General features: G+C 43.1%; 1 protein-coding gene across 3 annotated transcripts in view; it reads left to right on the forward strand.

Annotated features, from left to right (window-relative positions):
- The first annotated feature begins 8,339 nt into the window (after window positions 1-8,339).
- Window positions 8,340-24,458, forward strand: part of si:dkey-191g9.5 (rap1 GTPase-GDP dissociation stimulator 1) — a 31,198-nt gene continuing 15,079 nt past the window's right edge. The window contains exons 1-8 of one of the 3 annotated variants that reach the window (XM_035173524.2): window positions 8,340-8,646; window positions 11,354-11,458; window positions 17,935-18,016; window positions 21,598-21,720; window positions 22,369-22,494; window positions 22,795-22,923; window positions 23,417-23,563; window positions 24,176-24,319. In XM_035173524.2, the coding sequence (XP_035029415.1) occupies window positions 21,708-21,720; window positions 22,369-22,494; window positions 22,795-22,923; window positions 23,417-23,563; window positions 24,176-24,319 (559 nt within the window). In that variant the 5' untranslated portion in view covers window positions 8,340-8,646; window positions 11,354-11,458; window positions 17,935-18,016; window positions 21,598-21,707. The remainder of the gene's footprint in view (window positions 8,647-11,353; window positions 11,459-17,934; window positions 18,017-21,597; window positions 21,721-22,368; window positions 22,495-22,794; window positions 22,924-23,416; window positions 23,564-24,175; window positions 24,320-24,458) is intronic. The other 2 variants (XM_035173522.2, XM_035173523.2) reach the window with 2 other exon arrangements.

The following is a 24,458-nucleotide window of genomic DNA, read 5'->3' on the forward strand; positions in this document are numbered from 1 at the left end:
TGTTAAGTCTTATTTGTCCATTCATACATATATTTGTTTTATTAACTTGTGTATGTGAGTGAGTGAGTGAAGGCTTTAAACAGAATACCATTACTAGTAGTTACTATTAAAGCTAAACTGTGGGACAAAAATATACTCCAGTCCATTGCTTAGTGTTGTAAGGCTTCCTTTGTCCGTCCTTCCACATAAAAACTTAAGGCAGACTTGACCCATTGGTTCTGTCCATCCATGGTGGTGATATTCCTCAGAGACTCCAATAAGGATAGGTTATGCAGCTTCTTCAATGGTAGCTCTAGTTATTGTAATATCATCTGCCTCATTGATCTGTATGGCATCATGTACAGATTATACTGTATGTGGAAGCAGACGTGATGATTTTGCCTTGGGCAGAAAGTGAGGAGCTGGTTGACAAAACAACTGGTTGTTGAGTTTCCCTTGCAAATGCAGAACTGCTACTTTGAGAGAGAGAGAGTGTGGTGATATACGAGTGAAGAAATATTGGTAAATCATTCAAATGTTGATTAAACATTTAGCAGGAGGAGCTATGCATCATCCAAAACAGTTGGGTTATATTATCATCTTGAATCTATATATATCCCCCTTTGTTACCTTACTGGACCTGGCCATGAGACACAGAAAATGCTCCATGATGTATAAAGTAGTTGCTTTATTTGTAGTGTGTTTTCTTCAGGAACCAGCAAAACTTGAATCCTGAGAAAATATATCTTACTTCCCTTATTTTGGAGCAAGTAAATAAAAAATTTAAATAGTTTGATCTCAGATTTGAAGTCAAATTAAATATTGTCAAACACAGAAGAGAGGAAGGGAAAAGGAAGGTGCACAGAGTTATCCGAGCTGGAGCTGCGCATCATTGGAAACAGCACAGCAGGTGAACCCTTAGCTTAGCATCTGTGGCTACTTGATCTGAGCCTCACGGGACCCATTGGGACAGGACAAGCTGGAAAAGGTTCAGAGAAAATGTTTTGGATAATATTCGGGTTCAGGTCCCGCTCTGTGTGCTAACAGGGAGCACCACAGTCCTGGGTGCGGTGTGCATATATTGTATTACTACAGAAGAACAAATCCCCCATAAGAAAATATTGGTGAATGTCAGAATCTTTGTAAAAATGGCATAAGTGGGTTTTAAGAAGAAATTGAATCTTAAGAACGGTTGGTGAATAAGGATCAATGCCCCTGTCCATTTCCTCATTATCCCAGGTTACAAAAAAAGGTTGTTGATGTGATGACTTATTCTTCCTGTTGTAATTCTTATTGTTTCTGCACTTTTTTTGCCATGCTATGCACAAGTGCTTCAAAAATAAAGGTCCTTGGTACTAGTATGGAAGTGCTACACAGACAACTTAAAATTATAAAGGGTTGTCATTGTCTTATAATTAAATGTTTTACTGAAAGTTTTCGGATTTTTTAAGTAAATATTGTGCTTTTACATGACCACTCAAAGCGTTATGATGCATACAATGCATCTATGTGCTGCACTTTCTCCATCATACACAGATACACTGTTATACTGCCGGCACAGCCATCTGGTATCTTCAGTATGTTGCCCAAGGACACTTTGGCTTATTGGGATTGAACCTCCAACTTGATGGTTAGTGGACAACCCGCTCTATCCCTTGAGCCACACCTGCAAGAATGCACCATGAGGTGCCCTGGTATCTGAGCTTACTTTAAGAGTACCTGAATTGGCTTCAAGAAGTTCAGTCTCCTCCTCTCAGTGGAAGGCCATCCTGTGGCTCAGCCTGATTGCACTAATGAAGTGTCTTCTCAAAACCTTTCTGTACTGCACAGCAAATACATCAGTCTATGCTTGGTGCAGTAAAACATCAAATGATTTATACTGTTTGTGTGTGTTAAGCTTCGGTTTTTACTGCTATACAATAGGTTGTTTATTGGGATGGACGAGATGACTGCTCACTAAAACTGAAGCCAATCGCCCCTGGTGGCTGGTTGCAATATAGGTTGTAAATCCCACCCCATCTATGTAAGTGGATGGGACATAAACCAAATGAAAAGTACATGTGAAAAAGATTTTTCTCAAAGATAGTTTTTGTCATTTTAGGTAGTTCTTATTACATTAATGTTTCTCGTGCTATTGAATTTAATTGAAAACAGACTGGTGCACAGTTGGTCGATCGAGTGTAGCAGCATCACCTCGATACAGTTGCTCCAGCCCTGATCGATCCTTAGCAGACTGACTCAAGATGATTGAGATGCTACCATTCCTATCTGGAAAATGTTACTTCATATCTGTATAGTGGAATGAAGTGAAAACGCATTGTCCATCTTTAAGCGCCTATGTGATAAACAGTGACAGTTGGCGTTGATTTGTAATTTGTTATGATTAAGCAAAACATTTAGCTTCTGGTCAATGTACAGTACCAGGAGACGGTTCTGACATTTACTGCCAGAAAAACATCGGCTGTCTCATTGAAAGAATAAATGTATATATTTTTTATAGATATATGAATTTACTCACTCATTTACGCACACAGTAGTTTTCCTTTATTACATTACATTATCACCGCACAATTTTTTATTTCCCTCAATGGCCTTTGTGCTTTGGCATGTGGCATTTGTACCCCAATAATTTTGTTACGCAAAAGGCCAAATGGACCCTAAATTAGGAAATTAGGAAAGAAGTGGTGTCAGGTCTGTCACATCAATAAATCAGCATATAAATTGTCACAAAAGCATACATACAAATAATTCTGGCTGCTCTGAAGTGTATTATAGGCCACTAAGTAAAGAAACTTGTTGGTGTGCTCATTGTAGAAATTATGAAATTCCCAGTTGAAAGTGTACATGTCCCTTATTTTCTTCACACTATAGGCGATGTAGATTTACACAAATAGATACATTTTCTAAATTAATGTCTGGTACGGAAACTAAATTTCTTATGTCCTGCCATCTTTTATTAATTTCATCGGTTCTTGTTTTACCCACAGCATTTACTTTCTCGCAGATACTCTCCCATATCGCGTTTCTTTGAGTTATATTAATATTTCTTTGCAAGCTCAACAATATATTTCTTTGCCTCTTCCACTAACACTTCTAATTCCATGGCATTATATTTCGCTTTGCGCTTGCGGTAACTCTGCTCTCCGTAACGCTCCATGGCAGAAACCTGTAACGCACGCAAAACACTCATTTAAATACTGCTGCCTCTACCATGTTTGCACCTGTTATCATTTGCGCAATCATTTTTAGTAGTTCACCCACAAAACGCCCACCAACCAAACGTGTAATCTGTTATAATGCACATGAAATTTAGCACTCTTTATCTGGGATCTTAGTAGATCAGGCCCTCATTGTGTGACATGGAGTTGACCATAAACTTGATTATGATTCTGATTTCAATGAGGAAAATTACCTCTGCACTGACTTGCTAGCTGGCAGCACTAAAATTCAACAGCTATTTTGCCGTCCGTGTCGTCTTTTTGACAAGGATTCGTGCTCACTGAACAATCCTTGGGCCACTACAGGATTCATCGACCTTGCCAATCTTACACGGGCTGCATGACAAATCAAAAAGTCATATAGATTGTGCTGTGAAAATTAAGCTTTTTGGACACATGAGGATTGACAAGACTCTGAACTTGGCAGTATTAGTGTGAAGATGCACAATAATTATTATTATAATTTCTTCCCCCCTATTCGCGGATGACCCCACCCTCATCTGACTCATCTCTGGCAGGCACGAGTCTGCTTACAGGTGGGAGATTGACCACCTGGTGACCTGGTGCAGTGACAACAACTTGGAGCTCAATGCTCTCAAAACAGTGGAGATGACTGTGGACTTCAGGAAGAGCCAAGTCCTGCCCGCCCCCATCACCCTTTGTTACTCTCCAGTGGACACCGTGGAGTCATTCCGCTTCCTGGGCACTTTCATCACCCAGGACCTGAAGTGGGAGCTGAACATCTGCAATTTTTGATAGTGTGCATAGTGGTTGCATGATGGTTTTGTATGTGTTGGGGGATAAAGGGGTTGTCCTCTAACCAGAACTTTGGCTGTTTGATGCCACTTGTCACGATTCCACATGCCGAAGTGTCCTTGGGCAAGATACTGAACCCCCCTTCTCATAGAGGAAGTACTGAACAAAGATGCACTGTATGAATGTGTGTGTGAATGTGTGAATGGCCAAAACTGTACTGTAAAGTGTTTTGAGTGGTCATCAAGACTAGAACAGCGCTATATAAATACAGCCCATTTACCATTTAAACCATATGGTTAAACCTAATGTATACAACCAAAGAGAATTAACTATCTTGCTAACCTCCCAAGTTTGCTATCTAAAATGGGATAAAGTCCTTTGTTTATTTGAATAAGCCAGCAGAATATTTTAACATTTACAGTTCCCTTTTAATCGTTTCACTAAAGAGGACCTTATTTAGTCAGAGATCACTCAACTCTGTAGTCATCATTTTCTAAAAGCGCTTTGAATTAAATGGTTTGTTGTATGTTTGTTCCTTAGCTGGGTTACGCAAATATAACAGGATGGATTACCACAAAACTTGGCGGAAGGATGTGTCAGGGAAGAACCCAATACATTTTAGTGCTGATCTGTATCAGGGGCTGGATCCCAGCAATTCTTTTCACTTTGTTTGCAGCATTTATTTCTTGAAGTTAATTCAATCTATGGCGGTCTCGGGGGTGCACACAGATAGAGGTCGCTCTCACACAGCAAGAAGTTCTTGTGTGACAGAGAGAACCATGCCACTTGCGGGTAACTGTACAACTGTAACTGTCCACATGTATGGCAACAACAAAAGCTATACTGTGTATGCAGCAACAGAGCAAAAGTTTGAGACTGGGCATTAGTCTTGTCGGAGGCACTCTCACTACTGTTTTTAGTTTCATCTCTGTTTGTTAGCAGGATTATGCGAACTACACAAAAGATAAACGTAACGTGAGATTCTCCACCCCTATCTGAAAGTACATAAATTAAGATCACCAAGAATGAACACATTATGATTAATTAGTAGTGTATTTAATTCAGCCAATTTATTGAGGGCGTCTGTAGACACCAATGACTGTTATTGAATTCTGAGGTTATAGATACATTTATATACATTTGAAGGGAAATACATTTAAAATTAAGTCAGTTAAAGCACAAAGAGAGATGTTACATATTAACATCAGAGTAATTATACGTAATATTTATATATTTATTATTGTTATTATTATTTATATTATATTTATATTCATAATATATATATATATATATATATATACTGTATATATAAGTAATACTGTTCAATTGAAATTCAGATCATTCAAATCACTTCAAACAGTTTGTGCATTGATGTTTCAGTAAAGGTCAAATGACAAAAACAACAGTCCTATGATCCTTAGATGTCACATTTAGAACTCTTTATTGGCTTTGATATCAAAGCCAATGTAGTCACATATAAAGGAGCAACCTTTCTCAGCAGAATCAGACTCTACCACCATTAGTAGACGACAATGGATCACCTGCGTTCATCCAACATGGAGACGATCAACTGCTCTGGAGACACAGTAAGTTCTGTTCTAAGCAGGAGAGACTTCAGGTTAAACAGTTTTTAGTTTTAACACCTTCAAAACACGACTGTCTTTTCTTACTTTACTCTAGTTTTACATACTTTAAAAGCAGACGTGTGTAAATGACTAAAGTCCATTCAGCTCTGTCCCTTTGAATATATCTGAAGTTAGGATGGGACTGTGTATTTACCTGGTATATGTATATTTGTATCTTTCAGTCACCTGGACTAATACGCTCTGATGAAAAAACTCAGTCCCTCCTGCCTGCTGAGAAAGCTGCAGTGTGGGTTAGACTGGACTGTGAGGAGAAGCTGAGGAGCATCTCTTTTAAACGAGGTCCTCCTCTTCCTCAACCGTCCCCTCATCCTGACTCCCCCTCCCCTCCTTACCCTCCCCTCCCTCCTCACACCTGTATTACTAACATATTTTTGGAAAATACAAAATAAAAAATAATCTTATCCCAGTTTGCTCTTTTATTCCAGATGCTGGTTAGTGTACATCAATCTCAATGATGAAAACTGAACATGTATATGTAAAAAATGACATATAATAACAAATATAATACTGTGTCACGCACAGACACACTGAGTGGTTGATCTGATCTCGGATCAGATAAACGCGTCGGCAGCTCGTTGCACCTTTTATCTGATCGTATGTGTAAAAAAAACCCTGCAGCTGTTTTTCCTTTGTTGCTTTAATGAGACAAAAGTTCTCACCTTCTTCTTCTAACTTTGCTTTTATGCGTCACCGTATAAATGGAATCACACCAACCTTAAACAGAATAAAACTCAGAGTGCACGGTGACAAAGTTTCTTTAATTGACTCACAATCATGCTGAGTAGAAACGAAGGGGTTTTTGTGCTGGAACATTTCAGTTTCAAACCTTGAACTTTTCTGGAAAGAAAGTGCATTGAGCAAATACAACCCTCCTCTCTGATCACGTCATTAGTTTATATCATTTTATCTTTTACTAGTTTCTTCTCGTCCTCCTCTCTCTCTTTTAGGAGATCATGTTATTGTCAGTTTCTCCGACTCCTGCGTTTCTAGCTCCCGAGCTTTGGCGGTTTTCTTGCTGCCATGATACAAACGTGTGCAACATCTTCTATTTTGTTCAGCCCTGCTTCTCCCTCTGGGCTTTGGAATGACATCTTTTACATACCTCTGCTCTCCTCTCCTCCTCTTCATTTCTTTATCATCCTCTTGTTCCTCTTCTTCTTCTCCTGCTTTCTCCACAACTCCTCTCGTTTATTCCTGGAAATCACCTCCACTGAAAGAGGAGAATATAAATTAAAAGATGTATTAAGACTTCTTAAGGTGTTTATAATATTAAATTCCTCCAAACCTCTACTTGTTTCTCCTCCTCTGCTCTTCACTCCTTTTATTGTCCACTTTTTCATCCTCCTCTTCTCCTGCTGACTCAGCAACTTTTCATGTCTCATTTCCTTCATTCTTTTCCTCTCTTCTCTTCTCATTCTTCTTCCCTCACATCCCTGACACTTCACATATAACCAGAAGGACCCTGATCTAAAGATTCTGCAGATTCACATGTTTATAGAGATTCACACTTAGTAACTACAACGACAACAAGCTGGTTATGATTATCGTGATAAAACAACACTAGCCAAAAGTTGTATCATCTTCACGGCTCTAACAGAAACACACCACACACCAGATTTAACTGGGGTTGTAAGAAGAACTAGAAAATTCCTCCTGCCGAGAAATTTCGAATGGGTGCCTTGCTTGCTGCTGGCGCAACAGAGACTCTTTGTTTTTTTGGGGGGAAGAGAGAGAGAGAGACACAGACTGGCTGCTTTAAGAGAGAGAGAGAAAATGTACCAGTTTGAGAGAGAGAGAGAGAGAGAGAGAGAGAGAGAGAGAGAGAGAGAGAGAGAGAGATACTGGCTGGCTGGTTTAGAGAGAGGACAGACTGGCTGGTTTAAGAGAGAGAGACAGACTTGATCAGTAGGTGGCGCTATCACTATCACTGCATACACACTAATATATCTGTTCAGGTCAGGAATCTGACGAAGTGTGTGCAATTTGGGACCGATTGCTCAAACTTCATTTTCACACTGACCACTAGGTGGCGCTATCACTATTAGTGTGTATGCAGTGATAGTGATAGCCTTGACTTGATCAGGCCTTGACTCTGATCATGTGACAATTTTGGGGTCGATTGCTCACACTTCATTTTCACACTGACCAGTAGGTGGCGCTATAACGATGAGTCAATATTGAAGTTGAGTGCAACTGGACATGTAAGAAAAAATATATATTTTTGGCTTCAGTTGGTTTTGAACTCACGACCAGTGGATCACTGAGTCAGCATCTCAACCACTGAGTCAATCACATTGTTGTTCAAATCATCAGACAAAGAAAATAACAACACTGAAGTTCCACCCTCACGACCTCTGAGTCACTGTCCCTCTGCTCTACCCACCACACTACACATAGTACTGATCAACACCTCTGCAGTAGTTAATATAAAGATCCCACTGTCCCCCTTTCCCCCTCTGCTTGGAATCAGAGATACCTTTGAATGGATTGTAGTCCTCTTCAGACACTATCTTTTCTATAGCTAAATAATATTCCATTAAATCTGTCTGTAAAACCTATGGTGTTTTAAGATATAATAACGATGAAGTGACATATTTTATATTTGCATCGCAATCAATAATTTGTATTTAAAAAACATTTCAAATGTGTTTCTTTTTGCTTAATTTGAAAGTATAGGCTAAGGTATACACTCTAGGCGAGAGAGAGAGAGAGAGAGAGAGAGAGAGAGAGAGAGAGAGAGAGAGAGAGAAACGCAATGGGGGCAGGGAGAGAAAAAGACGCTGGATAATGGGATTGAGGGAACGAGTGAGGAGAAGAGAGACGGAGTGAGAGACATAGTTGGGGTACACCTGACCTTAAGAAGGGAGGGGAGCTCCTCTGTACACACACACACACACACACACACACACACACACACACACACACACACACACACACACACACACACACACACACACACACACACACACAGAGAAGCAGTGCCAGCAGGCAGAGGCAGTGAGCGAGCTAACAGAGAGACTGTCGACCAGCAGCCATGACAGACACCGGTGAGTAGCTTCATATTTAACATCCTTCTACTCTTTGTGTGTGTGTTTTATTTTTGCATGATGCTATACAATACGAGCTGTGGTTGTGTAATATCAGGCATCACACCATGGGATGTGGATGTTTCAATGTGTGTATGAGATAGATAGATAGATAGATAGATAGATAGATAGATAGATAGATAGATAGACATTGGAAAATGTGTAAATAGCTTAATCTTTTAGGGTATAAGGCATGGAATTGCACCATGCTTAAGTGTCATGCTCTGTCCAGACAAACCCTGCAACACCAAGCTGTGTGTCTCAGTGGCCAGTAAGCATGCACTATTTAGCATGAGAGTGGAGGGACAGCAACTCAGTAGCCAGTGGTCGTCATGCATTACACGCTGAAGACACACCCAGCCTCATCAGAAGCCACTGCTGCTGCTGAGTAACTGCTGATGTGAGGAATGCATCTTGCTTGAAGCATCATACATTTTACACACACAGACACACACACACACACACACACACACACACACATAATTTGACCCTCAAAACCATAGAAAGACAAGCAGACACACACACACAAGACATGGGTGTTAGATCCTGACCTCACAGGCTGTGTATTAGCCTGATAGCCCTTTCCACTCAGGCTATTTTCATTCGACTTACAGGGGATTAGCTGGGGTGATTACAACCTGCAGGTCTCACCTCACTGTGCGTTTGTTTGTATGTATGCATTGTTTTGTAAATCTGTTTGTTTAAGCAGTTCTTTTAGCTTGGTCCTGAGTTTTATTCTTTGCTAGTATTGGAAGAAAGTTGAATATGCATTAGGTTAAATTACCCTAATCAGGCTAAAGTTACTGAGATTGATGATACTGGGATTTAACCTTACCAGGAAACCAGAATGTCAACCCTGAACAATTCTACAAAACCCCAGATTGCATTTACCAGCAACATTATGCTCATTTTCTTTTTTCTGCCAATGGCAAAAAGGGTATTGTCAAAACAACATGCATTTTATGTAAAATAAAGTAGGCTTGGTTGCTCTCGATATTCGCCAGGTTTTTCCCACTAATACATGACAAATGCAAAACTGAAAAACACAAAAAGAATACAAATACAGTATTTAAGGATGAAAAAGAGGAGCCACACACGTTGAAGACACTGACAAAAATGTTAACTTGGAAAGACGATAGGATTCAAGAGACAATGGACATCAATGGCTTTGCTGTGGAATGCGTGTGAAGCATTTCCTGGGGTTGAACATGGCATCACTGGCCAAGAGAGCCATTATGCACCTCTACTTCCCCTAGAAGCTGAGGAGAGCAAGAGCACCGTCAACCATCACGTGCACCCTTTACCAAGGCACCACCCAGCCATTCTGAAGGGTGTTGGAAAAGGCAGGGATGAAGGCAGGATGTATGCAGAGGTAGTAGCAGGGAGTAGCAGGCGACCACTGACTGGAGACCAGCAGCTGAAGTCAATGTGGACTGGAAATCAGTCTGGAGATCGGGAGCAGATGTTGGTTGGATCATTGATTGAGGATTATCCAGTCCAGTTATTTATCTGTTACGTGTGTGTGCATTTTAAGTGTTTGCAAAAAGAAACTTAAACTAAACAAATTAAACAGATTAAAGAAAAGTTCCCACCATGTTGCTGAGGTTCAGTGTGTGGCTGTTGGTGCCGCCATCACACACAGAGCAGGCTTAGTGTTGGTTGACACATGGGATATGACTTCTGCAAGGACCCCAAACACAGGAGCCGAGTGGACATTGGCTTGAGAACCCTCATGCAGGGTTGCACTAACGTTGACTGGGACCCTTGATGTAGGAACAGAGTGGTCGTCTTCCAGGACCCCCAATGAGAAGGAACTTTGGTGGGGATGACCTACTCAGGGTCTGACAGGGTGTCATTCGCTGGGCTGAGCAGCTGGGGCTTAGTATGCCTGGGAAACTGAGGCTCTGGATAGCTTGGCAGCAGTAGTTCGGATAGATTGGTAGCTGAGGCTTGGGCTGCCTTCTAGCTACCTTAACTGCTGGGAACCTGGTAATTTGGTTCAGGCTAGAAGTGGGAAAAGAGGCTTATCGCCAGTGGGAATGTGAGTCTCAGTGGTCTTTGGTAGCTTGGAAGATCGACGTCTATATGACTTATGCTTCCATCTGAAGGCTCCAACCCTTTTATTTGGGAGCAAAGTGACTACCCCAAAAAGAGGACATTTAGCATTTTGATCGTGTGAGTAAGATTATTGGACAATGTGACCGAGTGTAGAGATAGACAAGTCAGAGTGAAAACAGGGTCTGAAGATGAACTGGCAATAAATACTGCCAGTATCGGGAACCACCTCAGCAGCCAGAGTTTGAGAAACTGAGCATTAGTTTATGCAGAGCACAAGGTGCAGTTGCTAAATCACCTGTTTGATTCTTCTATCACATTCACTGGCTGATTCACAGCTCTGTGTGTGACTAGCCATGCCCCATCATACACAGATGTGTCGCACGGCCAATTACAACATTATGCTTTTAGATATTACTTGCAGAAACTCTGGCCATTTACTCTACCTAGTGTACATACATCTATTGTGATTTACTTTTTGGTATTTATAATTTTTCCAAGATTTAGAGTTTATATGTATGTATTTGAGGGATAAGGAAGTCCTTTGAAGCTGACATGTTGCTAACCTTTACTGTCAATATTTTGTGGTGTTGTATGTTTGTGTTTGTTTCAGATTCTCTAAGTGAAGCACTACAGGCTATCAGTGTGAGTACAGAGCTAATTGAAGAGGAGCTCAAGCCTCATTTGGACACAGTACTATCTTCTTTGCTGGAAAAGAGTAAGTCATGCCACACGCACACAGCACACACTTACTTAAAGGGATAGTTCATCCAGAAATGAAAATTCACTCATTATCTACTCACCACTATGCCGATGGCAGTGGTGTATAAAGTACTTGAAAGCCATACTTGAGTAAAAGTACAGATATCTTACCTGAAAGTGACTCCGGTAAAAGTTAAAGTCACCCGTAAGAAAATGACTTGAGTCAAAGTCTTAAAGTAGCTCATATTAAATGTATCAAAAGTATCTGGTGTTGAAATGTACTTAAGTATCAAAAGTAAAAGTACAAGTACAAAATAAAAAATGCAAAGTGCTTTTTATAGTAGGCCTATACAGACACAAAACAACCCAAAATTGTTCTCTTCAGGATTTATTTCAACTGACTGAAAAATTATAACAAAAATATACATATACTGTATAATTTTACAAATTTTGAACCCCAGATGCTGAGGTTCAAATAGTATTGGACTAGTGCATCTGAACTTCTAGGGACAACAAAGAACCAACACAACAGAATAAACAAGTGCCTCTTGTGTCTGCCTAAGAACACTAATAGACCAGAGTATAACCACTAAAAAATTCTGTAAATATCAATAAACATGGACCTTTCACTTTCTAATCAGTTGCAGGAATGATACACAATGCCTCTTATGATAACTCAGCAAAAGGAAACAAGTTGTAGGCACACAAAATTGTTAACAACCTGGACAGTGCTAGTACAGAGAAGAAAAAATCACTGGACACAGTGATTTGCTGCAGGCCAAATTTCAGACAGAATAATAAAGACAGAACTGAAACTAGCTCCTGCATGAGCACCTGGATAATTCTAAAGGGAATAAATGGAATGGGAATGTGCTCGCCTTGATTAAGTCCCTGCCCTTTGTACACACATCGCTACTACCCATTGGATGGTTTAGTGAGGTCCTCGGATCGGCCCTGCCAGAGTTGGTCACGGCCCTGGCGGAGTCCCGAGAAGAAGACGATCAAACTTGACTATCTAGAGGAAGTTAAACTCGTAACAAAGTTTCTGAAGGTGAACCTGCGGAGGGATTGGTCGACCAAGGCAGCCCGACCAACCTCCAGACGCTTAGGGTCTCGCGCTGCCCCCCCCTGATGGCAAACACGCCGCCGGGCCTGCGCATCTCCCGAGGCAGGGGGCACGCGAGTGAGCGAGAGAGAGGTGAGCCGTAAATTTGGAATTTGCGTTCAAATGCAAACAGAAATGTGCGTTCAAATGTATTGAGTAAAGTAAAAAGTCGTCAGGAAAATAAACACTCAAGTAAATTACAGATATAAATACAGTAACAAAGTATTTCGTTACTTCCCACCTCTGGCCGATGGAGGGTTGGGTAAAGTGTTTGAGTCCACACAACACTTTAGGAGTCCCAGGGTTAAACAGTGTTAGAGCAGAATCCAATACAAGTAACTGGTGACCAAAGCTTCAGATGTAATAAAACAGAAAAAACATAACATGCCTCCATACTGCTCGTGTGGTGTCAACCAAGTGTCCGCAAGCCCCGACATTCAGACATTGCCTGAGCACTCGTGCCACAGAAAGTGAACTGCACCTGTTGCTCAATATTGGTCAGAGGCATCTCTTCCACCCCCTCACCTGTTTTATTTGCCAAGGTTTTATTATGAGCAATTTTTTCTTTTGTTCTTCTTTTTATGTCCTGCTATCTTCCCTCATTTCATCGGTTGTTCTTTTTGTTTTAACCACAGCATTTACTTTCTCGCAGATACTCTCCCATATCGGGTTTCTTTGAGTTATATTAATATTCCTTTGATGTAGTGTTTGTTTGCCTCTTCCACTAACACCTCCAATTCCATGGCATTATATTTCGCTTTGCGCTTGCGGTAACTCTGCTCTCCGTAATGCTCCATGGCGGAAACCAGTAATGCACGCAAAACACTCATTTAAATACTGCTGCCTCTACCATGTTTGCACCTGTTATTATTTGCCAAGTGCAATAATTTTTTGTAGATCACCGCAAAAAGCCCACAATCCCTAAAACATGTCACCTGTTGCCAGTACATAGTGCCATGCTTATTCCAGAATATTGGTGTGCAGATTCTTTCAGTCTGGGACCCCTTCAAACATGAGTTTTGGGACAGATCAGACAATGTATTTTTGAGTAACAATTGCCTCCTGTGCCATCGAGAAGCATCAATATTTTCCCACCACCAGGGCAGTGGCATTTTATCAAAAGAAAGTCTTCATGAAAAGCATCATCAATATCTTCTGGCTCTTCTGACCGACTTAACCAAATAGGAGGAGTATGTTCAAATACATTCATCATGTCATTTCCTAATTCCAGTAGGTGGCCTTATAATTATGACTGAAGATTGGCATATAAATGCTATAACCCTTGTGTTGTCCCTGCTTCCCCCGGCTGTTGGCCCCCTCACATAGCCCACCCCATATTAGGACGCACACGTAGGGCAATAGACAAGTGAGCAGCCCTTGCAGATGTATTTGTTACACCCGCGGCACACAGTGTGAGTTTTACAGTCCTTTTTCCTGGGGCATATCTGACACCTCTTCCTCTTACACGCCCCGAGCGGGGCTGCTGCTAGGGCTATGGGGGAGGCCCGACGCTCGGGTCGAGCATCGTAGTCAAGAGCTCTCTGTGCGGCGGCGGCTTTTACAGCCTTCACAACCGCGGTGGACGCTTCCGTGCGGGGGATGCGCTCCCTTCGTGCGATGAACGGAGTCACGAGAGCCTTTCCCAGCTGCTATAGGAACACCCTCCGCTTGTTCCGCTTGCCCGGCATCCAGTCTGGGTTGATCTCTCTCCATATCACAAAGGCGTTGTAGGAAGAGACGTCGAGAATGTTGTGAAAGACGACCAGGGGCCAGCGCGCAGTCATCCTCCTGCAGCTGTACATTCCGATCACCTTGTCTAGGTTGTCCACGCCACCTTTGTTGCGGTTGTAGTCCAGGACGATGACTGGTTCCCCGTCCTCGCGGTCGCTGATGTCGGCCTCGGGGTGCCGTGTGCTCAGGAGCACCACGTTCCTGTTTTTCTTTGGGATGTAGGACACCAGAGTGGCGGTGGGCGTGAATGCGAACTTGGATGAGAACACCTCTTCCCTTGACCGCGAGCAGCCCGGTCGGGAGCTAAGGCTTGTTCTTCCAAACCGTGCTGACCACGGTGAGCTTCCTCTCCAGGAGCTGCCACGCGAGTTCGTAGGAGGTGAAGTAATTGTCGCACGTGACGTTACGACCGTGCAGTCCCTCCGTTACATCGAGCACTACCCGCAACCCCTGGTTCTGTTCTGGGCGTCCGCCGCTCGGCTTTCCGGTGTACACTTGCATCTTCAAAGCGTAGCTTGATTTCGCATCGCAGGCCACCCACGGCTTGATCCCGTATTTTGCCGGCTTGCATGTACTGACAGAATGGACACCGGCCTAGGGAGAAAAACAGGAGGAGATGAGAGGAGATGAGATGAGGACGAGGACTAGCAGCCGCTATCTACATAACATAATAACATAACATAACATAACATAACATAACATAACATAACATAACATAACATAACACAACCTCAGTCCTGTCTCAGCCGTCCTCAGCGCCTGAACGTCTGGATCAGAAATTTGATCTGCTGCCATGCCCTCATCGTCCACACCAAATTGGACGGCTCCAGCAACCGCTCGGGAGAGGCAGTCAGCCACCGGGTTGTGCTTGCCTGCCACATGTTGTATATCTGTGGTGAACTCCGATATGAAGGAAAGCTGGCGCTGCTGGCGAGCAGACCACGGCTCTGCCACTTTAACCATGGCGAAAGTCAATGGCTTGTGGTCCACGTACGCTGTGAAACTTCGGCCCTCTAACAGGAAACGAAAGTGTCGGATGGCGAGATAGAGGCCTAGCAGCTCCCTATCGAAGGTACTGTAAATCCGCTCATTGGGGCGCAGCTGTCTGCTGAAAAAGGCGAGCGGCTGCCAGGCCCCATTGACCCACTACTCATGCACCGCTCCAACTGCATAGTCAGAAGCATCACTAGTGATGGATATCGGAACATTGGGTGCGGGGTGTGCCAGCATCGTCACATTAGCCAAAGCTGCCTTGGCATCATCAAATGCTTTATTCCTATCCTCAGTCCAAATCACTGCGTGCCTGGCCGCTTTACCCTTCAGGGCCTCATAAAGGGGTCGCATTAGCTGTGCTACCTGCGGAAGAAAGCGGTGGTAAAAGTTCACCATGCCCAAAAACTCCGGGGGTTTAAGCGATACTGCGTGCGTCGCCATGTCCGTCTCTGGATACGTCCAGAGAATGTCAAGGTCACCAATGTAGGAGTCGATGGGATGAAGTAGTCCGGAGATCTCTCGTTTTTATGCACCTCTCGGCGTGCGTTTTATTTCATAAACATTTCCACAATACAGAGCACTTCCGGGTGTCACCCAACATCTGCTTTTAACCACTCCCAGTGCCCTTGTTACCTTGGTAACCCCACAGCGTGCAAACCACATAGTGCAATCAATTAGTGTAAACCAATGTCACAGCCTTTGGTGAATTCTGTCCTATCACGTGTCCACTACAACATAATAATATTTTTTTTAAAAAACGAAAAAAAAGACTAACCTCTGAATGGAACCAGTTGCTCGTCCACGGTCACTTCGGGCCCCGGGTTGTAGAGGTGCGGTAGCCGCGACACCCACGCGTCCCAGACCTCTCGCACGGCCGCCAATTTGTCCGTGGCTCGTCTCGTGCGTCTCGTCTGGAGTACGTGTGGAAGAGTTTTAGGGGCATCGTGGCACGGAATATCGCCCGGCCGCTCTCGGCGTCCCACAGGCTGGCGGCGGCCTCGCCCCGGGACCTGTACACGCCCGCTAAGATCAGCAGCCCTACGTAGGCGCGCAGGTCGGTCTCTCCATCCCTTTCCATTCGTCACCGTATTTTCGACGACCCTCCCGATTCGTCATCTCCAGGATGATGTTCTCTACCGTCGGTGTGATGAACAGGCGGAACGTCGAGGCTAGGTCACCGGTGCGGGACGTCGCGTGGATCGTGGGGCCCCGTGGGGCCCCGGGGGACCCCGCTTTGAGCCACAGCAGAGGAGGAGGAAGAGAAGGAGGAGGAGGAGGCCGTACGCCCTCGAGGACCATGTTATTTCCCCGTTTCTTGACAGGAAGGTCTCTCTTTCCATGAGTCCGGTGGTGGTGGTGGTGTCGCTGTGGTCTTGTCCTTCTTCTTCTTCTTCGTCCAAGGATGACGAATCTGCAGAAGCATCACCCACTGGGTCGTAGTCTTCGTCGCCGTCGCCGTCTTCGTAGTCGCCATCGTCTCCGTCCTCTGTCTTCTTCTCGGTCTGCTTTTCTGTCTGCTTCTCGGTCTGCTTCTCCATCTCCTTGTCCGTCCGCTTCTCGGTCTGGCTCTTCCGCGTCCTCTTCGGGTTCAGAGGATGGTTGCTGGGAGAATAGCTGTTGGAAAACCTGTTCTCTGGTGAAACGCTCCTGACGCGACATCGTGCCATGGTCCGGGAGAGTGGCACACGGAGAATTCTATGTGGGTCTAATATACCCACCCCCCCCCAGGAGAATCGAGAATGACAAACCATTGGTCTCAATTACCCCAGGAGAATTGGATAATGACAATCCTTGGGTCACCCTAACCCTAACCCTGAAAGGCCAGGGCTTGCGTATGATCACACGCACGCACGCACGCACACACACACACACAGACACACACACACTCTGGGTCAATCCGACCCAGGAACAACACGAGGGTTAAGGAAGAGATCAAATGTGAAGTTTGGGCATTGCTGCAAAATTAGACCTAGAGAATATAATTAGACTGCAAATGTTTACCTGTAGTGGTATTGCAGCAACAAATCTCCCGTGGCCCAAAAAGGATTTTCATCATAGGCCCTCATTGTAAAACAAATACCTGTAAAATTGTTGAAAGGAAACCCTAAAATCTAAACATAGCCTATCATGACTTTTTGTATTTTATATTTTCAAGCCATGCAGTTTTAATCTTCTCTAAAACTTTTCCAAAGCCAAGAAAAATATTTTTACTTCTAACTGACATCATAGCTGTGTTGGAGCACTCTATGTGTACTCATCGTGTGTCTCGTGTATAAAGCACTTTGCGAGGTAAAAGCTATAGCTCTATCATATGCAAAAATTGAATAAATGACGGCAATTTTTTTTTTTTCACTTATCAAGATATATTGATTTTGTGATATTGCGTCACATTGCTAGCTTTGTCTGACGCTGGCAGGAGAGACCTTAGGTTTCTGTGGCTCCAACTTTGTCCCAGATAACAGTGACCAATAGTTTAGCTATGGTGCACTTTACATCACTACTTCTACCAGGCCTTGAGGGAAGAACTGTCAGGACATTCTCATTATCGTTTGCGGCAGCAGTAATATAAGATAATGGGTGTGGAGCTGGTTGCGGTGATAAAGAGAGACCAGCGGTACCTCCACCAGAAGGTTGCTGATCATTTTGTTTTCCATTGCCCACAGGCGCCGGTGGTGCTGCCGAGCTGGTGATGTTCCAACAAACAGTGTGATAAACACATATAGTAGGGATTTAGCTGGATACATGGTGAGTCATTCTCACCAAAAATTTGACAGCCCTGGGACCCTATGTATAAAACAGTGCCTAGGATACATACTAAAAGTGTACATGCACACAAAAGCAGAAAATGGCATGTCCAGAAAATAAACTGATTTATAAAAACATGCAATGTTCCCTTTATACATCAAAGTACAACTGGTACGTGCATACGTGGATCTACCTCATATCCCACCCCTACACAACCACATTTAACCATAATTGGTCAATACAAAGAATCTCACGAATGTGGAAAGACCCTGCTGATGAATGGGTTTCTATGGTGAATCATGAGATCAAGCGAGCAGACCAACTCTTTTGTCACCAAAATCAAGCTGCTTGTGAGTGAGGTGGAGGTGAAGAAATAAATATTATTTGGTGACCACAGCAGTGGTATCAGTAATTAAAGAAAATGTTCAGTGGTAATGTGCTGCTGCTGCAGTTAATGCAGTCAGGGCAACAATTTAATTATTTCATGATCTCATCCAAAATGGCACGCATTGCAATATTTCCGGCCTACAGTGTTTGACAGAAGTATATTATTCCCAAAAGATGCTTTAGGCAGATGGTAAACATAATGTTAATCATATCAAACACATACCTGGCAACACAGCCGGTTACCAAAAACGCTGGAGTCAAGGGTACCTGTGTATGTACTGGGATGGTGCGGTTCTCTAGGTTCGGCCTCTCTAATTCTACTTAACACAGTTTGGCATATACATCCAAGAGAACTGCTCTAGGTAATCTAAATCAGCTGATTAGTCAGCCATCATCATGGGTCAGGAAACCTTCATGGTCTGCTGGAGCCAGGCTCCCAGTTCAGGGGTCACAGCCCCTACCTAACCTTCCTAGTACCATAGGATTTGAACTTCACCCTCCATATCTGTTCCAGTCTCTCTTTCAGCCCTCGTGGTTGTCAATCTTCTTGAGGTCCTTCTTCCTGATGTTACTGTCAACTGGGATTGCCACATCTATCACTACTGCCCTCTTCTGCTCCTTGTCAGTTATCACTATATCTGGTTAGTTAGCCAGCAGTCGTCAGTCTGGAACTTGAAGTTTTGCAGGATCTTATGCTCCATTCCATTACATCTCGGAGTTCGGCAGTCGGAATGACATCACACCCGAATAATCCGAGTTGATAGCATTCCAGTTGCACAGGAACAGTGTTTATGTTAGCCAGCCAGCCATTGTTAGCAAAACCGGTTCATAATAATGCATTGAGTGGCATTTCACACATACTAACGCCCAGCGGTTGAATGCGACAATAATTCAGGCCGTGATTTGACTCCTTTCCAGGCCACCTTTCACGCAAAGCACCAGAACTCTTATTTTGTAGGCTAACCCTATTTGTTGATGTAACGATTATCAGACTAGTAAGTAGGTGGCGCAGTAACTTACTGCCCTCTGACATCTTTTCAGTGAAGTCGTCTTTTGCCACAACAAAAATAGGCTGAAGGTAAATCTGACTAGTATGGCAGTACTATGAAAGCCATTTGGCCCGCTCAGTAGATCAGACATCATTGCCTCTCTGCCTTTTAATCTAAACACTGTCTTGTTTTAGAACATAGGACAAGATGGAAAATATCCCTTGTATGTTCTACTGCACAAATTAATGCCTACAAAACTTTTTTGCACTCCATGTAGATCATAAACCCTGAAAAAAACATCTCGCAACAATATAGTGCTTTTAGTCCAGAAAAAACACAGCTCCACTGTTTAGGAGTATGTGTTTTCAGGTTAGTCTTGCCTGGTTCTAGGGAAATGCATGTCATATGCACCTTATTAAATTAAATGTTTTATTTGTACAGAGCCAAATCATAATTTGCATTATCTCATGGCACTTTACATAGACCTAAAAAATGATAGAGAAACCCAACAGTTCCAACAATGAGCAAGCATTTGGCCGACTGTGGAGATAAAAAAACTCCCTCATTAACTGGAAGAAACCTCTAGCAGAACCAGATTCAATGCGAGCAGCCATCTGCCTCGACCGGTTGGGGTGAGCAGGGAAAAATGGGGAAGAGAGCAGAGAGAGATAGAGGGGAGGGGGAGGATAGGGGGAGAGAGAGACCAGGAACAGCATCAGGTTTCAGCTCTGACTTGTACCGGTAGGTAGATTTGTTTTGCAGCCCCAAAAAAGGAGGCATCCATCCAAACACAATTCAAAATTATAACACACTGACAGAAAACAAGACCACAAAAAAACATGACAAAAAGTGTTAAAATGCTTCGCTATCAATAGAAAATTGGATAAGGCCAAATGTGCAAATATAGCTATAACCCGTTCAAGGGGAGAAGTGCTCAGTGCATGATGGGAATTCCCCCAGCAATCTAGACCTATAGCAGTATTAATAAGGGATGGTTCAGGACTCACCTGATCCAGCCCTAACTATAGGCTTTATCAAAAAGGAATGTTTTAAGTCTAACCTTAAATGTAGAGATGGTGTCTGCCTCCCGATCCGTGAGTGGGAGCTAGTTCCAGTACTGTCACAGTACGACAATAATTGAATGTATAATAAAAGTTTTAAATGAATCGTTATTGCCAGGTTTACTGTTGATGGTTAAGGTAGAGTGGTTGTGTTTGGCGTGGCGTGCTGCATAGAGGATGGTAGCATTTCTGTTGATGAAGCCCACCCGGTTGGCTCACTGAAGGATCAGCCGGTTACTGCTAGAGAACGGGAAGCTGGTCTTCAGTCAGGGCAGATACCCCGATAAACAGACCGGCAGAGCAAACAATTTACCAGGCAGGTAATGTTGTGGAAAATCTGCTGGTAAATGGTCAACTCATAAGTGACGAAAGTGTTCAGGAGCCTTTGATGTCTTATGCTGAAATATTTATTGAAGCTTGGCAAGGAGAAAATCTGAATCCATCAATACAACAACTGTGCATGATGTCCTCTCATATTCTGAAGTCTGCTTTCCTGCAGTCACACTTTAAACCCCCTACAGATCATTTAATCTATGGGTCTGCTAGTTCCTAAACAATCAAATGTATTTTCTAGTTCTGGAGACAGTATCGCCTGCTTACGCAGTCTCATATCTGTGGTGTCTATGGAGTGAAGCCTTTGACCTTCGCCAAGCTCTCGCACTTCCCCAAACACGACAGATAGCTGCACTATGCCCCAGAGAGAGGAGAGGAGAACGTGTCTCCGAAAATTCAATAACAGGTAACAGGCAGACAGGATTTCAGGCAGGGCAGACAGGCAGGCAAACTAACTGGCAGACAGGTAGTAACCTGAGGCAGGCAAAAAGGCAGAGTGTAAGCAAGGTGGCAAAGTGCTGAGACAGAGTTCATCAGAGCCAATACTGGGTCAATACTAAGGCGTAGTCCAACTATATAATCTAGCGATGAGGGGAAAAAAGACCAGGGATCTTATACTGCATCAGGTGATTAGTCGAAATCAGCTGCAGGCGTGCCAGGAACCTGCAGAGGGAAACCATGCCCATGCCAAACCTGCCATACACACTCACACATACCAAACATGCCAAACCATGGTGGCAGTAGTCTATTATATGCTGATGAATATCCTGAAACAGTTTTTTTCTTAAAAAATTGATTTGTGTGTCCACAGAGAAAGATTCTGCTGTTGCGATTGTGAATAGTGGGATTCTACCCACATTGGCTCAGGCTTTACAAAGTAAAAGCAGCCTGTGCTGCCAGGTGGCTCTGGTGGTGGCAGAGATGGCCCGTGAAGGTACAGTAGGATACTGCTACACTTATCAGTTGTAATATTTTATTCACAGATCATGTTATTCATAAATGTATCTACTAATTCCAGAAACCTCTTACCTCTGTCTGTCTGTATGTGGAATGCATATCTCGAGAACTGTTCATCGGAGCGGTGTCACACTTGTCATGTGTATTATTTTGGTGCAGTGTCTAATTTGGTGCAATTTTGACTCGCCAATAAGTTCAATATCAATAAAATTAGAAAATCCAGGCAAACTACACCATGCAGTCATGGGCGGGGCATCATATCTTAACAGGAAGTCTGTGGACCAATTGAACATGTCTTCTTTTATGTCCTCGGACAATCTCCAACTGGCAGCCTGAGGGCCAAAACTGCCTCTTCAGCATTAATATCTGTCCTGCCAGATTATTTTGATAGCTAAATCATTTGTGTTGCAGGTTCTGATCTCCATCATGGCAACTACATTCACAGAATCACTTTGTCTTTACCAACACGAAGAATATTTTTGATTACATTTCCACAGACTGATATTGTGAAGTTCTGTAGTACCATGGCACATTACAGTTGCATGTGGTAAAAGAGTTAATTTACTATCAAAGAAATAGAAGAGGAAATTGAAGAGGTAAAATCTTGTCTTTTTGTGTGTTGTAGCTGCAGTCAGGGAGTCGTGCATTGAGGCAGGCCTGGTGAAGGTACTGCTTCCTCATCTGAACAGCAACAACCAGGAGATGCTGCTGAACACTGGCAGAGCCATTGGACGCATCTGCTTTGACAACTGTGAGTTGGCAAATTGCTGATGATGAGAAGTGTGCTGATGAGGCAGAGTCTGTTCTATTGATGCTCACAGAGAAGTCAGTCTTCAGGTGTAAATAGGTGAAATGTTAATGGTTTATGTTTTTCAAATACAAAATCATTTTTATTACAACTCAATTAAATGTGTTAATTTATATTCAATTACCATTGATGACAATTACTGTAAACAAGCAAAGCAATGAAACAAAAGCATGAACAATAATTCAAAGCTGATTTTTCTCTCACTTTGATCACTTCCATTGTCCCTCTCTATCCTCCCACCAGCATACCAACAGGACATGTTAGTCCAGAGTGGCGTAATACCCAGACTGGTGTCCATAATGAAGGAGTATTCAGACAACGATCCACTGGTTAACGTTTGCCTGCTGGCCCTTTGTAACCTGGCTGACATGGGTGATTATTTGGCAGTTGTATTTATTATAGTCATTGATTATTAATTAAATCTAATTTGAGCCACATTCACAGCTACCGCAATGCCCTTGAAAATCTTGGTCATCTGTCTTATGTTTAAGTGTTCTACATTTGCTCTCACAAGTTTCCTTCATGGCTCATTAAGCACAGACTCTAAATTGCTCACACGTACAAAGATACAGTAAGTACTGGCACATACTGTCTATCACTCACTATTGTAGCAGCCCCACCATGCCTGTCTTTGTGTACAGTGCCAAGAGAAATCAGTGGGGAGACAAATGGACAAATTCATTCTTCAATACTTCCCAAACTCAATTCATAATGGAAAATGTCTATGAGCTCAAGTTACAGCATACACTGCAACAATGTTTTATTTTTGTTTTTTCAAAAGTGTCAAAATTATGTTATGTGTTAAACTAACAGTAGATGTCAGATAGTAGTCAGGATCATTAGTTACCTCCAATATTGTCTATAGTTACAGACCCTTGTGTTGCAGACTCCGCGAGGGAGGCCCTGTCAGAGCTGGACGTGGCAGATGTACTAACATTTCAGTTGAAACGGGCACCTGATGCCGAACGCCGACATGTCATCCTGGAAATACTGGGTGCACTGGGCGAGAGTGGTAAGAGTGTTTAAGGGAGGAGGCAAGGAAAGGGGGACTTACTGATGAAAATCTAGTTTCATCAAGCATGACATGATATTTCATGACGGACCAATTTGGGAACCCATCAATCCATCCATTCATTATATATACTTATCCTGCAAGGGTTGCGGTGGGGGTTGTGGGAGCCAACCCCAGCTGACATTGAGCAAGAGGCAGGGCACACCCAGGACAGGTCACCAGTGTATTGCTGGGCCAACATAATGAAAAAACAATAATTCACTGTCATTCCTATGATCAGTATAGAGTCTCCAATCAACCTCATCCCATTCTGCATGTTTTGGGACTGTAAGGGGAAGCCAGAGTACTCAGAGAAAACCCACGCAGACACAGGGAGCACATGGAAATTCGGCATGGAAATTTGTGCCGTGGCTAACCACGGCACAAATGTGCTGCCCCAATTGGGAAAATGTAATAATAACGTACCATCATGTTCTACAAACAGTCTGAGAGAAGTAAAAACATTTGTTTTCTGATTTTCTTGTTCTTCTTTTTTTCAGTTTGTCGTATATTTATTTGAAGACAACATTTATTGACAGGAGTAAAACTTACCTGGTTGTAATATACCAACAGATACACTTAAGCTGCAGTTTGCAGAGTCAGGAGTACCAGAGGCTCTATCAGAGATGATTCAGTGCCTGCAAGGAGGTTCTGACCCCCATGACCTCTGCAGCATCAAGATCGCCTCCAACCTCATAGTGTCTCTGCTTTTAGGAGGTGAGTGATGTACACAGCAGAAAAAGAATGAAAGAGACAGCCAAAGAAATTGTCCTGCACCCGACCCCACCTAAATCTGCAGAATGAGCTATGGCATGTGTGATATAGGGAATCTAAAAATTCTGCACATGTAATTTAC

This window comes from Hippoglossus stenolepis, chromosome 12 (assembly GCF_022539355.2).
Source record: "Hippoglossus stenolepis isolate QCI-W04-F060 chromosome 12, HSTE1.2, whole genome shotgun sequence".
Taxonomy (NCBI): Eukaryota; Metazoa; Chordata; class Actinopteri; order Pleuronectiformes; family Pleuronectidae; genus Hippoglossus; species Hippoglossus stenolepis.